Source organism: Eublepharis macularius, chromosome 12 (assembly GCF_028583425.1).
Source record: "Eublepharis macularius isolate TG4126 chromosome 12, MPM_Emac_v1.0, whole genome shotgun sequence".
NCBI classification, from domain to species: domain Eukaryota; kingdom Metazoa; phylum Chordata; class Lepidosauria; order Squamata; family Eublepharidae; genus Eublepharis; species Eublepharis macularius.
Genome location: NC_072801.1, coordinates 69963344 through 69980331, shown reverse-complemented (window position 1 = coordinate 69980331; position 16988 = coordinate 69963344). Strand labels below are relative to the sequence as shown.

At 41.0% G+C, this 16988-nt stretch overlaps 1 protein-coding gene across 1 annotated transcript; it reads right to left on the bottom strand.

Moving 5' to 3' along the window:
• Window positions 1-3972: 3972 nt before the first annotated feature.
• LOC129339722 (vomeronasal type-2 receptor 26-like) lies at window positions 3973-15733 on the bottom strand. The gene is made up of 6 exons (XM_054994304.1): window positions 15591-15733; window positions 14604-14895; window positions 11396-12256; window positions 9433-9660; window positions 5606-5732; window positions 3973-4871 (listed from the first exon to the last, which is right to left on the bottom strand). The coding sequence occupies exons 1-6, from the start codon at window positions 15731-15733 to the stop codon at window positions 3973-3975; spliced, it is 2550 nt and encodes an 849-aa protein (XP_054850279.1).
• Between the last annotated feature and the right edge of the window lie 1255 nt (window positions 15734-16988).

The following is a 16988-nucleotide window of genomic DNA, read 5'->3' as shown; positions in this document are numbered from 1 at the left end:
TGATTTCAACTCTCCAGAGTATTGTGTTTTATGAGGGCAAATTTGCAGCAGAAAGCCAGAAAAATACATCCTTGTCAGATGTCAGCAAAGATGAAATTCTCACCCAGAGACTGAAAATGTAGAAATGTTCTGACAGACGCTTATTTATTATTTACATTATTTATAGTCCGCCTTTCTCACCAAGACTCAAGGCCAATTACACAGTGTGAGTCAGTACAGTCGATTTCAAAGACATTTCTATAAACAATATAATAAGGTCTCTCAATTCAAACTTACAAAGATTTAAGCCAGCAGAAATCTAATACCGAGTTGAAGAGAAGCTAAAACAGAGCACAAGGAATTCTAACACTGACATAATAAACAATACAGAAAATACCCAATAGGATCATACTTACAGCACAGATAATACACAGTAGTGTAGACTGTAGTTTTTGTCTCTCTATTCATGCATAGAAATGGGCAGAAACCAAAATACGAACCAAAGTTCGTGATGAACCAGGCCGGTTCGTGGTTCGCAAACTGGCGGTTCGTCAGATCCCATTTCTAATGAACCGCCACAATCTTTAGGCTGGTTCGTTTGGTTCATTTTTTGGTTTGTCACTTCAGACAGCCTTGTGCCAATCAGTCAGTTTCCTAGGCAACAGGGGATGGACTTTCTGCAGACCTTTTGCTAGCCCGGAAGTGATGATTTGCTGACCTGGATGTGACGTTTTCACAAACCAAACAAACCAGTTCGTGAACTGGGGCAGGTTTGTGAAAGTTTGTGGTTTGTGGTTCGTGAAATGCTACGAACCACGAACCGCATGGTTCGGGGTTTTTTCTGGTTCATGCCCATCTCCATTCATGCTCTCTTTTGACATCACCTCCCTACAGTACAACCCTTCTATCTGAGAAAAAAGCCCTCTTGAATAATTCAAGATGAGTTGCCATTTTAGTCTGAAGAAGTGATCTGAAGAAGTGAGCTGTGACTCATGAAAGCTCATACTCTACCAAAAATTTTGTTAGTCTTATAGGTGCTACTAGACTCTTGCTCTTTTCTTTTGAATAATTCAGTTTTGCATAGTTTGTAGAAAGTCAGGAGAGTGGGAGATTTCCTGACCTCTACAGGTAGGCTTGATTGTGTGCACTGGTAATGTGGGAGAAATATCTATGTGGCTGATCTCCCTATCATTCTAGTCATGCTAATTTTCTTAAACACGAGTTGGGTATTCATTGGATATTCAATTTGGATTAAAAATAGATTTGCTCAGTGTTCCTTAGAAACAATGGGTTGGATATAGCACAACAACATTTCCACTTGGACTAGAGCTTTTGCACAAGTGGAAAGGCAAGGCAGAAAAACCATGGTAGCTGATTGTACTAAATCAATCCACTTGTGTTTCTACTCACACAAGATCCCGTGCAACCAATTATATACAGGGAAGAAAGAGCTAGGTATTGGACAAGATCTAGCATGTGCAACTGCTCTGTATCTGTCTGTGTGCCCGCTTGCACAACATTGTATCCAAGCCCTTGACTCCACAAGCAAAACCGACACATGGATATTGAGTTGAATTTTGATTACATTTTCCATCAGCGACTGGAACTGTTCTTCCTCCTCCTCCCAATGATCTCCATAAAATGTTCTTTCTTGAGGATAGGAATGATGGAGATTTGCAGTGGGAAGAAGGAATTGGTGGAAATTGCCAATTTAATCTGAATCTAATCTAACCCATTTTCTCAAAAAAGCGAACATCCCTCTCAAAACGAATTTAACAGTATAACAGAAAACTGTTGTTCCTATTCTGAACAGAAGGGAGTGGGGGAATCAAGATAATATTTTTCAACCAAGGGTGACTCTCCTGCATCCACCCTTAACATGCATTTTGATGTATATTAGAAATCATAAATATGAAATTGTGAATGCCTTAGTTCCAGTTCATATCAAAGCAAATAGTAGTCTATCTTAAATATGTAATTTGTGTATGTAGTTTTAACATCTAGCTTGTTTTATAGTTAGTTAAAGCTCATATGGGGAGGGAAGGTGGCATGGTATAGCTTGATCTTGTCAGATCTCAGAAGCTAAGCAGAGTTGTTACTTGGTTGGGGGACCACTATGGAAGACGCTGCAGAGGAAAGTAATGGCAAACTACCCCTGCTTCTAGCTTGCCTTGAAAGTCCCTTGCTGGGGTCACTATAATTTCTTTCAATCATAAGCAGATATTAAAACAGCAAAGAGATAGTCAGATTGCACACAGGACCACCCCAGAAAACTCTTCAGAGGAAAGCAATGGCAAACCACCTCTACTTCTATCTTGCCTTGAAAGTCCCTTGCTGGGGTCACCAGTTGAGACATAATGGCACATATACACACACACAAAACATGAATGAAGTCTGAGGGCCAAGCTACACATGACGAATGACACTTGAATGGCAAGTGTATTTCTCCCTGTTCACTTGCCCTCCACTCAATCCACTTGCCATTCAAGTGTCATTCGTCATGTGTAGCTTGGCCCTCAGATTAGAAGTTGGAACTGCCCCCACCCCCAAATATTTAGAAGTCATTTATTTACCCATTAAACACCTTCAAATCAATGGGTGATGGTGGTAGAGATTTTTATTATCATTACATCATTTATTTTCTTTGTTCACATTATTCTTACATCATCAGAGTGTCTCCATAAATATAAAATTGCAAAATTAGACACATGACAATAGAGAGAAATATTGAGAGGCACAGGTTGTGTAAACTGGGAAATGATGTAGTGGGAATCCTCAGCACCTGACACACAGAGACCAGGGTGGTTTTCAGAATCTTTAATAAACAGAAGAGCATTTTTGGCAGGAACACTAGTTACTCAAGTGGCTATCACTGGCTAATTACAATACTTTGAGCATGTATAAGAGTGCACTTACAGAGTTAACCTTAAAATTCGTGCTATGGGAAATTAACAGTGGTTGAGAAGAAGAAGAAGAAGAAGAAGAAGAAGAAGAGTTGGTTTTCTACCATGTGTATCACTACTCGAAGGAGTTTCAGAGTGGTTTATGATCACCTTCTCTTCCTCTCCCCACAACAGTCACCCTGTGAGGTAGGTGGGGCTGAGAGAGCTCTGAGAGAACTGTAACTGACACAAGGTCACCCTCCTGGCTTCAACAGAGGAGTGGGGAATCAAACTTGGTTCTCCAGATTGGAATTCTGCTGCTCTTAACCACTATACCAAACTGGCTCTCAGTGGGGTGAAAGGGAGGAAAAACCCTGGACTGTCTCCCTCTCTGTGACCTGTGAAACTCAATAGGGAAGGACAAGGACAAGGACAACGACAAGAGTTGGTTATATACCATGCACATCACTACCGGAAGAAGTCTCGAGGTGGCTTACATTCACTTTCCCTTCCTCTCCTCACAACAGTCATCCTGTGAGGTAGGTGGGGCTGAGAGAGCTCTGAAAGAACTGGGATTGACCCAAGGTGACCCAACTGGCTTCAAGCAGAGGAGTGGGGTGACTTGAGAAACACAGTATGGAATTAACTAGACAAACTTAACTAGACAAACAAAACAACTTCTGTGGAAATATACTGGACAAAACAACTCCTGTGTGGAATTAAAGAGACATGACACTCAAGGACTATAGTAAGGCTTCACTAGAAACATCAAGGCACTGCTGTGCAGGGAGGAGAATAGGCATTTCTTTGTAATTATGTTTAATATACAACTCCCTGGCCGTACATACACTTCACCAATTTTCAAGTATTTTAAAGCATTTTTTACCAAGAAGAAGCTGCAGCAACAGAAATTAGCAAATGTCAATCAGTTAAAATACATAAAACAATCCTGTGGAACAGTTTTCCAAATGTTATATGATCCTCTGGTTCTTTTGGGTGCAGCAGATTGGCATGGCTCCTCTTCTGGGATTCATTTCTAAAGATGCTTTCTGAGGTGAGCTCCTAGTTCACCATCACAATTTGGAAAATGAAGAATAATAAACAAATATGTCTACTTATTTCTTCTCATTAGTTGCTCCTTGCGGTTCAAATCAGGCTTCAAGACAATGATATAGCATTTGGGGAAAAAGATAAAAGCAGTTAACCCAGCACCGGAGGCCAAGATGGAGAAGATTTCCATGGCCACCATATATTTCCCCTTTGTGCTCAGATAAGCTGGAATGAAGGAAAACCAAACACTGCAAAAGACCACCATGCTGAAAGTGATAAACTTGGCTTCATTGAAAGAACTTGGCAGTTTCCTGGCTAGGAAAGCCACAGTGAAGCTGACCATAGCCAGACACCCCAGGTATCCCAAAGCACAGTAAAACATCACTACGGACCCTTCATTGCATTGTACTATGATTTCTTTGGAGAGAGAATGAGTGTCCAAATCTGGGAATGGGGGACTAGTACACAGCCATAAAAAACAGATCATGGCCTGAATGAAGGAGCAACAAAGAACAGAGTTTGTGAGTCTTCTCCCTGTCCATTTCCTCAGCTGGCTCCCTGGTTTGGTGGCCATGAATGCCAGAACCACAGTCATGGTTTTTGCCAACACACAAGAAATAGCCATTGAGAAAATGATGGCGAAAGCCGTTTGTCGTAAGCAGCAGGTCACTGGCTGAGGCCTGCCAATGAATAGCAGGGAGCAGAGAAAGCAGAGCAGAAGGGCAACAAGGAGAGAATAACTAAGGGCCCGATTGTTGGCTTTGACAATGGGAGTGTCATGGTTCTTAACGAAAATCCCCAGTACCAAAGATGTCCCCAGAGAACAGGATAGTGCCAAGAACACAAAAGTGATCCCTAAAGGTTCTGAGAATGACAGGAAGTTGAGAGTTCTGGGAAGGCATTGATCTCGGTTCCTACTGGGATACTGATCTTCTGGACATTCAAAACAGTCATCCATGTCTGAAAGAGAGAACATACGATTTAAATATGTCCTCCATTTTTAATACTTTATTTAAATGTGGTTGTAACAGATTTTTAACAAGAATCTAACGTTAACTTTTTAAACACAACTATTGCATATTAAGTTGGTTACAGTTTAAAGATAAAAATAATAATCTCTATCTCTCTGTATATAAACCATGTAGTTGTTTTTCCTGACCCCAGATACCCAAATTTATCTATTTATTTATTTACTTTATTTATATCCTTCCATTCTGTCCACTCAGGACCCAAGGGAACTTATATCACTATCTTTTCCTACATTTTATCCTCACAAAAACCCCTGTGTTGTGAGTTAGGCTGAGTGAGTGCGACTGGCCCAGCAAATGTCCATGGCAGAGTGGTGCCTTGATATTTAGCAGTAAAACTCTAAATTAAACCAATCATTGGGCTTTTTTCATTCTTTTTTTCATTCATTCTTTATGAGCATACCATGACAAAGGTTTCCAGCAATGAGAAATAAGGGAAAGGAATGCCTCGCATGTACATATTGTACTTTGGATGTTTGTCAGTAATGGGCTGTCATCTTCAAAAAGAGTCCAGTAGCACCTTTAAGACTAACCAATTTTATTGTAGCATAAGCTTTCGAGAATCACGTTCTCTTCATCCTGCTTCTTTTGGAGACCTCAAGCACTGGCCAAACTTCACCTATGAAAGTTCTTACGCAATGTTCTATGACACTCTATGTCTCCTACCCTTCTGGTCGGAAATCTTCCCAATTGGACATGGAACACAATCATAGCAACAAAATTGCTCCCCCTCCTTTTTCTGTTTGTTGTAGCCTGGACAGCACCTGTCGTTACAAACAGCGAGGGGCATCACCTAGTCATAAAATGAGGAGAAAGTTCATGGAATCTCAGCATTATCAAAAATTCTGCCAGCATTGCTTCTTTGGGGGATGGGCAGAAGGTCAAGAAGTACAAAGAAATTTTATATAGGTCATTTTAATGTTTTGAATTTATTAGCGGTTGTTATAGTAATCCTATTTCTTCTTCTTTATTGGTTTCCATTGATGTCAATGGCAAATAAATTTCAACCTTTTACTCTTCATTTTTGGTTTCTAACCAAATGTTGATGAACTCTCACTGGTGGAAACTTCCTTTCCAAGTTCAGGCACGTAGGAGAATGGGTCCCCAGTTTATCCAGCATTACCTTTGCCCATGCAGAGCAATCACTATAAGACATGAAATATCATATGAGTGAAGTTTGTCACCTGTCTAGGTAATTTCATGTAAGGGTTTTTTAGGCAGATCTATTTTTTAAAAAGTTGGAGCATACTAGCATAGTGAGATAAACATTTATTTATTCAAAATAAAGAACCTTATTCACGAACCTACCTGAGGTGGCTCACAAAATAAAAATAATAAAAAAAAATTAGATGATATCAATCCAGCATAAAAAACAATCCCTGCATAAAAACATAGACCATAAATGCAAACCACTAATAGGTTAAAATAACATTCTGAAGGCTAAACGAGTGTTTTATTAAACAACACCAATGCTTGTGCTTTATCATAGAGCTAGATATAATTTTCTCCTGTAGTGGCCGTTTTCACACTACTAACCTTCTTCCATGATGTTGCAAAATATCGCACAAAAACGTGGAAGATAGAATCATAGAGTTGGAAGGGGCCATACAGACCATCTAGTCCAACCCCCTGCCCCGAAATAAAGTTCAAATGGTTATTTCCGGAAGGTATCTGGTTTAATTACAAAGATCACGCTTACAAGATAACATCAGAAGATCAACTACGGGACTTTGAGGGTCAGCATCCAGAGTTCCAGCAGGATTTGCAGCAAGAAGAGAAGGGTTCCAAGTCTGAAGGGGGAGGGGAGGAAGGAACGAGCGCGGCGACTGCAGCTGTTCAGAGAGAACTGCGTCCGAGGCCCAGGGGGGGAGGAGGAAGACTTAATTTTGATTATAATCTGTATTTTGCAAGGTCTACCAATCTAACAGTATTTTACAAAGTTTTAATTTTTTAAAAAATGGCAGTATGAAGGGAAAGCATTATTTGTAGTGTTGTTATGTGTTTTTTTTCTTTCCTTCCCTCTGCCCCCTCCTTTCCCTTGTATTGTTAGTAATTAAAAAAAATAAAAAAAACTTTAAAAAAATAGTCCAACCCCCTGCCCAGTGCAGGATCAGTCTAAAGCATCTCTGACAAGTATTCATCCGGCCTCTTCTTGAAAACTGCCAGTGAAGGGGAGCTCACCACCTCCCTAGGCAGCTGATTCCACTTTTGAACTACTATGACTGTGAAAAAGTTTTTCCTAATATCCAGCCGGTACCCTTGTGCATGTAGTTTTAGCCCATTGCTTCACGTCCTACCCTCTGCTGCCATCTGGAACAGCTTTTTGCCCTCCTCCAAATGACAGCCTTTCAAATATTTAAAGAGAGCAATCATGTCCTCCCTCAACCTCCTCTTCTCCAAACTAAACATTCCCAAGGCCCTCAGCCTTTCCTCGTAGGGCTCAGTCTCCAGACCCCTGATCATTCTTGTCGCTCTCCTCTGCACCCTCTTGATTTTGTCCACATCCTTTTTGAAGTGAGGCCTCCAGAACTGCACACAATAATCCAGGTGTGGCCTGACCAAGGCAGTATAGAGAGGGGCTATGATCTCCTGTGATTTCGATTCTATGGCCCCTTTGATACAAGCCAGGATTGAATTAGCCTTTTTTGCCACCGCATCACACTGACTGCTCATATTCAGTTTACAGTCCACTCTTACCCCAAGATCCCTTTCACATATACTACTGCCCAGAAGTGTATCCCCCATCCAGTATTTGTGCTTTCCATTTTTGTGGCCCAGATGTAATACTGTGCACTTGTCTTTGTTGAATTGCATCCTATTCACAGCTGCTCACTTCTCCAGAGTATTCAAGTCTTGTTGAATTTTAATTCTATCTTCTTGGGTGTTTGCTACCGCTCCCAATTTGGTATCATCAGCAAATTTAATGAGCAGCCCTTCCACTCCTTCATCCAGATCATTGATAAAAATATTGAAAAGTACCTGGCCCAAAACCGAGCCCTGTGGCACCCCACTGGATACCTCCCTCCAATCTGATGAAACGCCATTGACCACCACTCTTTGAGTGCGGTCCTCCAACCAGTTCCCTATCCACCAAACTGTCCTATAGTCTACTCCACAGTCTTCCAGTTTGCCCATCAGAATGTCATGGGGGACCTTATCAAAAGCTTTACTGAAATCCAGATAAATTACGTCAACAGAGTTCCCTCGATCCAGTAAGCTGGTCACTCGATCAAAGAAGGAAACCAGTTTGGTTTGGCAAGATCTGTTAGGAACAAAACCATACTGACTTCCTTGGATCACTGAGTGGTCCTTCAGATGCTTACCGATTGATCCCTTTAAAATCTGTTCTAATTTCTTCCCAGCAACAGAAGTCAGACTGACCAGCCTGTAGTTTCCCAGGTCATCCTTCCTCCCTTTCTTAAAGATTGGGATAACATTAGTTCTTCTCCAATCTTGTGGCACATCCCCAGTCCTCCAGGAGGCCTTGAAGATGGACAGGGGTTCTGCAAGTTCTTTGGAAAGTTCTTTCAGCACTTTTGGGTGCACCCCATCTGGCCCAGGGGATTTGTATTCATCCAGTGCAGCCAGATGCCTCTCCACTACTTCTCTGTCAATGTCAATTAGCCACTCAGGTGTCCTGCCACATTTTCTACTATCTCTAAATGTGCCTGAGTTCTTCAGGGAGAAAACAGAGGCAAAAAAGTCATTAAGCCTGTCTGCTTTTTCTCTGTCCTGCATCAGAGTTTCTCCATCTACTCCCAACAGCGGTCCAATTGCCTCTTTTACCTTGCTTTTGCTTCTCACATATCTGTAGAAGTTTTTCTTACTGTAGCGAGCCCTCCTGGCCAGACCCAGCTCGTACTGAGCTTTGGTCTCTCTGATGGCTGATCTGCAGTACCTAGTAACCCTCATATACTCCTCTTTAGATGTCTGTCCTTCTCTCCATTTCCTGAACATTTCCTTTTTCTCCCTTAGCTTATTCTGGAGCTCTCTGTGCATCCACATCGGTTTCTTGGAGCGATGTAACGCAAAACTCTCGTGAGAAGACGCTATCTTCTGCATTTTTTGTTCGATGTTTCGCAACATCATGGAAGCAGTTTAGTAACATGAAAATGGCCAGTGACTGGTCATGGCAGACAGCTCAAATGAGAAAATGCTTTAAGAAAAAGTGTAAGGAATAAGATACTATAATGGCAGTCTCTATTTCTGAATGCCTCCATAATTTCCCATTGTCTCTAAAAAGAATGGCTTAACATTCTCCCTTTCAATCCATTTCCAGTTACGTGCCATCGAAGGAGTTTAAACAAATCTTTGCCTCTCCCTCTAAAACCACACTGTGAATTATGTGGTATTGGGAATATATAATAATGTCTGTCCCCTGCTTCTTGCAGTGTCTCCATTTCATTCTCCCTTCCCTTTGCGTACAACTTTGAGTAAAACACAGCGAGGAGTCAGATAATGGCCATTTATATTTATATTTGATACCTTCCCACCTGATTAAAGCTGTAGTGCCATGCGATGGTCTCCACGTTAACACTCAGCTCTCTTCCTGGCAAGGCCAGTGGATCCATTTTTCCTACTTTCACTCGTAAGAAGGATTGATTGGGGAAAGTAACCCAGTTTACAATATCCAATCCAGCTGCTAGTTCACCATTTTCATCAAAATGTACCTCATCCCCAGCACTGTTGTTAAATGAGATACTTGCCAGGAACGGGTGGATCTATACAGAAAGAAAAAGTTGTTGATTTAACTAGATGATTAAAAGATAACTAAATGATGGAAATATTTGATTTTCATTCTTACTTGCGATATTTAGAATACAGATGGGTACGATCGGCATTACGATAGAAAAATACCCACGATAATGGCGTTCGCGTGATCGGGACCCGGTGGATCGGTGCCATCCACGGCAACCGATCCAGCGTTTGGGGGGGGGGCTTGATCGGGGCTTGATCGGGGTGATCGGTATCTGATTGGAGATCCAGTCACTCCGGTGCCAGTAATCTATTCCCCTGGCAACGGAGCCAGAGGAATACCTGAGCTGAGTTTGCCCTCCTTCTGTCACCCTGGAAACCCAAATGGAAGCCCAGCTTGCCTTGATCAGCAGGGCTTCCTTCCAACCACGGAGCAGCAAAGCAGTTACAAGTTGGGAGAAGACACCCAGGGGAGGGAGGGGGAGAGCACCCTCCATGTAGCCATGGGCACTCCAAACGTTTTTTGCTTTTTTAAAAAATGGAGCTTTGTAGGAGGAATGGCTGTTTTTCTGTCTGTCACTCTGTTTTTAACCTGCTTTTAAAACACTGTATTTTGTGGGAAAACCTCATTCATGGCTCTGTGTGTGTGTTTAAAATATGCTTTTGGAAGACTGGTTGCTTGCTTTTAAAATTGGGTGGGGAGGAATGGAGGATTCTGTCCCTGCTTTTTTTAAAAAGCTGGCTGAAACATGTTGACAGGGTGTCTCTCTCTCTCTATCTGGAGAGGCAGGGATGGGTTAAAACCCCCCCCCCTGTTCTAAGTGTGTGTGTGAACGTCCCCTCCCTGAGGGGAGGCAGCTTGTCGCCGGGTTGAAAACTTCCCCCCTCTGCTCTGTATGTGAACGTCCCCTCCCTGAGGGGAGGCGGCTCATCGCCGGATTAAACCCCCCCCCTCTGCTCTAAGTGTGTGTGTGTGTGTGTGTGAATGTCCCCTCCCTGAGGGGAGGCGGCTCATTGCCATCTCCCCGTGCACGCCAGACCCGGCAGTTGCCGCCACCACCCACCTTCCCACATAGCTGGGAACAGCGGGGCATCCCTCTGCTTTGGCCTCCCCAATCCCCGATCCACAGATCGGAAACGGGAGATGACCGGTGTGTAATGGTGATTTGGGGTCGTCGACGGCACTGGTCCCTGATCAGCTTGATCAGTAATTTTTTTTTATTGTGCTCACCTCTAATTTAGAAGCAAGAATGTGCATATATTCTTCATTCTGTTCCTCACTTTCAAACTGAGCTTTACAAAGATACATATATCGCATTTGGGGTACTTATCTACCTCTAGTCAAATTTCAGCTACTTAAAACAACAAAAACTATGTATTGAACCTAAGGTATTAGAAAACTAACACACTTTCAAGTATTTTAAAGGAAAATCTCTCAAAGCATCTCTAAAATATGTAAAATTAATGTTTTTGTAGCTTTGGGTATATTTTCTACCCTAAAAACGTGTTTCTATGATGAATTAAATATTTATCAGGAAGGGTGACTGATTTGACATGAAGGACTATATCTTTCCAAGCAGTGGGTTTCCTGGAATAGTGTGTGTGTGCGTGTGTGTGTGTGTGTGTGTGTGTGCATGCGCACGTGTGTGACTGTTTATGTATGTATGGCTTCACAGAATTGGATGTATGGCTGAACTGAATATTATCATACATTAGGATAGTAAAGTCAAGAAAACTGAATGGAATGTTAAAAAAAAATACCTGCCAAGGTTGCAGATTTGGAAGATCCACTCTGCCTCTGTTCAACATTTCACTCAATTTTGTCCTAGATGTGTAAATCCTATGTAAAGCATGTGCTATGGCATACACTGCATTGTAGACACTGTAGCTTTGGCTGGTCATGCTCATTTCAAAGAAAACTCCAGGTAGGGTCTCCAGCTTCTCTTCCCCTGTACAAAGGTCACTGCTCTCTACCTTCTCAAGAGAATTACCAAACAAGCAGTTGAATGCCTGTTCCCAGGAGATTTTGATAAAACCATCTCCTCTTGGAGAATTGGGCTGTTGGAACTGAAGGAATTTTGGAAACACCAACATTTTGTTTGATTGAATGGCGAAAGATAAGGCCCCATGGAAGACATTTATATCAAAACTTCGAATGAGTGACAGTGAAGAGAATTCCCAGTGGGCTGTCATAATCCACACCTTGCCAATAGATGTTTCCGAAATGCTTTCTGACATTGAATTCATATATAGTAACCATTTCAGATTTTCAACTGTCTTACGGTCTGAATTTACAATAATGGCTTTGATTGTTGAGCTTGTGAGAGAATTGTACAGTGGTTTCAAGGTTAACATTAATTCTATCACATTTACAACATACGTTACGACTGGTATTTTGGCAATAAGGGCTGTACAGATGCCATGCTGTGAAAGCATAGGTATCAAGGTTCGCAGAAACTTCTCCCCTAAATCGTAGTCTCCTGCCACGATCCCGACCCATGTCCACTGGAAATACAAAAGGAGCTGGACTATCCCTCTGTACTGCAGGGCTTCATTGGGGACCATCCGGTAGAAGAAAGGGTTTTTAGCATTTGTCTCTGGAGCAGATACACAATAGGCAATCTAAGAAAAATAAAACACATTTTCACAATACAGAGCAGAAGTTAAGCTAAATTGTAATTCTCCCTTCCAAACTGCTCTGGGGAAAAGCCAATATAAGCCAAGGATCCTTTTACTACAAGAATTGTTTGAAATCATGTGATGAAAAAATGTACTTGTATCAGTGGCATTCCTTCCCATAGAATTAAAATTCTAAACTGTTAATCTTTGTGAATTGTTCTACATGGATAAAATGGTCTCTTAATTTTATGCCACATATTAAATGATTATATTTTTGATTACCTCCTTGTGTTTGCATAGTTTGTTTGTTTTGTTTTTTCTGCATTGAATTCTTCTCAGCAATACTGTTACATTACCTGTTCCACAAAGATTAATAATAATACCTTAAAACACCCCAAAGAGGCTCTGGATGACATTCTGTGAACACTAACCTGGGTGTAAGCTACATTTAACATAGCAGGGCTTACTTAGAAGTAGATATGGGCAAAATTGCACTATCTATTCTCTCAGGAGGAAGAAATATTAACCCTCATCTTTAGTTTCCCTCTGGATATTTTTCTTGCATATGTCTAAATATATGCCTGAATGACCACCGTTAGACAAGTATTTGGCTAATCAGATGGTGAAACTATTCATAAAGCTTTCCTGAGGAAGATTAGGATAATTTTCTGATATTACGCATTTTTCCTATGTGTTCTTGCAAATAGGAAATTGTAAAGAGACAATGCCACATATAGATAATATGACTGGGATATAAATGACTGATGCAAGGGTATTTTTCTGGAAAAACGAGCAATGTTTTCGGCTACATCACACATCTCTGCTTATAATTTGCTATTTTCAGACAAGAAATGAAGGCCAGATGACTCAGCTGGATGATGTTAAATAAAGCAGGAGACCCAAAAGGACTTGTAAGGTTTGTAGATATATATAATTGGGGAGTTTTAATTCCACCCCCACCCCCTAGAATTTAGGTCTTTCTTGGACTTCCTTCAATTTTGTAAAGAAATCCCCCCTCTCTGGACCTGGCTCCAGTCTATGGATTTTTTGATCCACAGTCTATGACCAAGTCTGGAATTAGGTATAACAAGCTAGAGACCCACAAAAACCTGTGTGTGTGTGTGGGGGGGGAATCTGAATTTCCTCTCTCCCACTATTTCTCTTCCCTGAAAGCTCCATAAAGCCTCTCCTCTTTTCCTGACTCCTTCTGTTTCCGTCCACTAGCTAAACTACTTTTATATGATGAACTGTTGTTTTATGAATTGTTTTAATATTTGTATTATATTTTTATAACTGTTGTACCTCGCCCTGAGCCCACTTGTGGGAAGGGCGAGTAATAAATATTGTAATAAATAACATTGTAAATAACATTATAAAACTTGTAAATAACATTGTAAATATTGTAATAAATAACAATAACAACAACCACCACCACAACAATAATATATGCCTTCCCAAATCTTCCCTCCTTCTCCCTAGAGTCTCTCTCTGAAAAAATTCTGTGTGCTGGCATTTGCTTGGCAAGGTCCTGTTGTGTGATAGGAACCCATTCAAGGAAACCTTGCTTTCCCCTTTAACCCCATCCTTTCACTTTTTCCTTTTTTCCTCTTTTAGCAGCCCCCGTATCCTTTCTCTTCCATGCTTACTTTTGTCCTCCCTACCACTCACCAGCCATTTATCTGCTCCCCATCTCCAGCTATATTTATGAGATATTTACTTCATTTATGCCCTGCCTTTCTCCTCAATGGGGTACCAAAACAGATTATATCATTCTCTTCTCCGTTTTACCATCACAAAAACTCCACTGAGGTAGGTTATATGTGTAACTTGCCCAGTGAGCAACACAGCAGAGTGGAGTTTCAAAACTAGGTCTCCAAAAATCCTAGTCTGAAATTATAACTGTTCCTCCACACTGGCTTTTATGAGGTGGCTGTATTGAACATGAGCAAATATCCAGGCCTGATTGAGGTAGGCAAGTCATGTGGTAGCCAGTACCCTAGTGGTTTCTGCTGACCCCAATGAGTCCTCCCTCAAAGGCCAAAATAGCACTTGAAAGGGTCTTGCCTCTTCTCCACATTTAACTGTGAGAAACAAAAGCTTGCAAGTAGGTAATACTTTTGTGGTTGCTACTGAAAGGCATTCATTTCTTAAAGCTGCTTCTATTATATATGGAGGAGGTGGATTTTTCTATCGACTTAGAGCTTTTCTCAGGATTGTAGAAAGATCTGTCTTGTTTTTCCATGGCCCCAGTATCTGGATTTAAGTATCCACAAATTGAGCCATGATGAAAATTAGATATATTACATTATAAAACTTGAAAATGTGTTGTGGGCCATGCCCATTTTTTTACCTGTGGTACCTTGTGGATTTCTAAGATATTCACCATTTGAAGGGATATTTCAGAGGTAAGGCCACCAATGACAGCTATCAGATTCTTTGACTTGTCACAGTTGAAGTTGGAGACCATCTTACTTTGGCAGGTTAGAAGTTTCAGGGTATTCAGAGAAGTCATTCTTGTATCTGAGTAACTGTCATATATATGGAACCCAAGACTGACATTTGGGAGGATCTTGGGGTTTTGATTGATTTCTTTCACAGCAAATACCAAGGCGAGCACATGCTGGTAGATCTTTGGTACAGTACTAAAGAAAGAATCAGTTTATGTAGGATACATGCTTTCAGTACTCATAATGAATATTGACCAGCATACTCAATGAGTATATCATGACTACACATACATTTATGACATAAGTTTGTATTTCCCCAACATTTTATATATAAGAAAGTTTTTCTAAAAATCATTTTAAGTATTAAAAAGTATAAGATAAAATACATGAAGAGATGAAGATTTTTAAGCTTCAGTTTGAATTAAATCCTTCACATCTGGATGTAGGCTTACTTTAACCTGTAATCTTCACTGGACAACTTGGTACAACACAATAGGCAATATGAAATGAAGGGGAATTGAAATGCATCTTCACTAAAATAGACTATACCTGAAAAATATTTAATAGCCATACGTTTTCAAAATTTGCCAAAGGATACAAATAAAGGAAAGGGTTGCAGTAAACTTAGGGGAGGATTATTTCAATAGTTTATGGACAAAGATATGAGATGGTACATCATGAGAGGATCACAGTGGATAAGAAAGGAAGTGTGGATGGCAGGGGATAATAAGGTATGAGAGAAGAAACTGATGGAATATACAATGGAAAACAGGAGTGTGAAATACAAGTGCACAAACCCTTTTTAATAAGACTAATCCTCAAATAAGATTTAGACAGCCATGCCATTGTGGCTTAAACTTGTATATATTTATTAAAGAGGTTTTTCTTACATATCTTCTTCTGCATCTTTCATTTTGGGATATTCTTTGAAAGATATTTCACCAATTAGTCCAGCAAAAAATGAAGTTATTGCTCCAATTATTTGGTCCCCAAATTGATAATAGTCATATGTCACCTGGGCAGGATCTGTCATGGTACACATAACAGTATGTGCCTCACTTTCAGTTGGAAGTAGCATGAAAATCAAGAATAACTGGAATACCACTCCCATCTCAGGTGAATCATGATATACAATGTCTAGTTTTTATCATCCAGCTTAAACCAGGTCACTAACTAGTGGTTTCCTATTACTTTCAGACATGAGTTGCGGACTGCGTGCCTTGGAATAGGCCTAGAGGATTTGCAAAACACAATGAACACTTAGTAATTTGGCATAATTACAGTGCTCAAATCAACTCCTCAATTATTGTGGTGCACAAGGCCATAGTTTAAGTAGAAAGCCCGAAGAAAACATGTTTATCAGATCTCTGTAAAGGACTAATTCATGAGTCCCCAACTTTTCTGAGCCTGCAGGAATGTTTGGAATTCTGGCACAGGGTGGTGGGCACAAGCACAAAATGGCTGTTTTGGAAGCCAACCACAAAATGGCTGATCCCAGAGTAGTAGGGCTCACCCAGACAAGTCAAGGAAGAGGTCCAGGGGTGGCTCCAGGGCTTGACTTTACTGCTAGTTAGGCCCTCGCTGTGTTTGCATTAATGTTTGCTGTTAATGTTGTTGCCAAATAAAACGGCTCTTTAGTTCCCAAATACTGTCTCTGCCTCTTTATTCCATCTGGGGTGGCACTCCAGCCCCTCTTGGCAGTGGTGTCACCTGCCTAAGCCAAGGGCCACTTTTGCAGACCCAGCGGTCTAAATATATTTAAGGCAGCACTTTAAGCCAATTACCACCACAACCCATGTACGCAGTGCAAAGTATGTGAAAAACACCTCTGTCCCTCAGCCAATTGGGGAAAGGAGAAATAAAAATCCCTACCTGATCCTGTTAATCAACAACTGGAGAAACCTGCACTACTACAGGGCAGGTGGGTGGGTTGAGCACAAGGTGAATTGCAGAGCCTGAGGGGTGGAGCCACTTTTTAAGGCTTCTGATTCTGCCTCCAGCTTTTATCCCTAACTTACTGAGATGTGTGCTGGCTGTGACATAGAAGAATGTGTGTGTGTGACTGGCCATACTATCGTTCTCGCCATGTTCATTTTCCTAAAGTCAAGTAAGTTCATGGGGTATTCAAATGACAAATAGATTTGAACAGTTCATTTTGGAAACAAAGACATGATATCAAGAATACACAAAGGTAATCAGGAATGGAAAAACATAAAAGGAGGACACGAAATGTTCTAGATTGACCCCAGCTGAATTCTCCTGCTTACTACCAGAAGACATGCAACAGC

Excerpts from the sequence above, each read along its gene's own strand:
- LOC129339722 (XM_054994304.1), bottom strand. The coding sequence starts at position 15,733 with ATGACAGATCCTGCCCAGGTGACATATGACTATTATCAATTTGGGGAC. Across the intron at positions 14,896-15,590 it reads AAAGATGCAGAAGAAGATAT|TACTGTACCAAAGATCTACC; the intron begins GTAAGAAAAACC and ends TTCTTTCTTTAG. Across the intron at positions 12,257-14,603 it reads AAATCCACAAGGTACCACAG|ATTGCCTATTGTGTATCTGC; the intron begins GTAAAAAAATGG and ends TATTTTTCTTAG.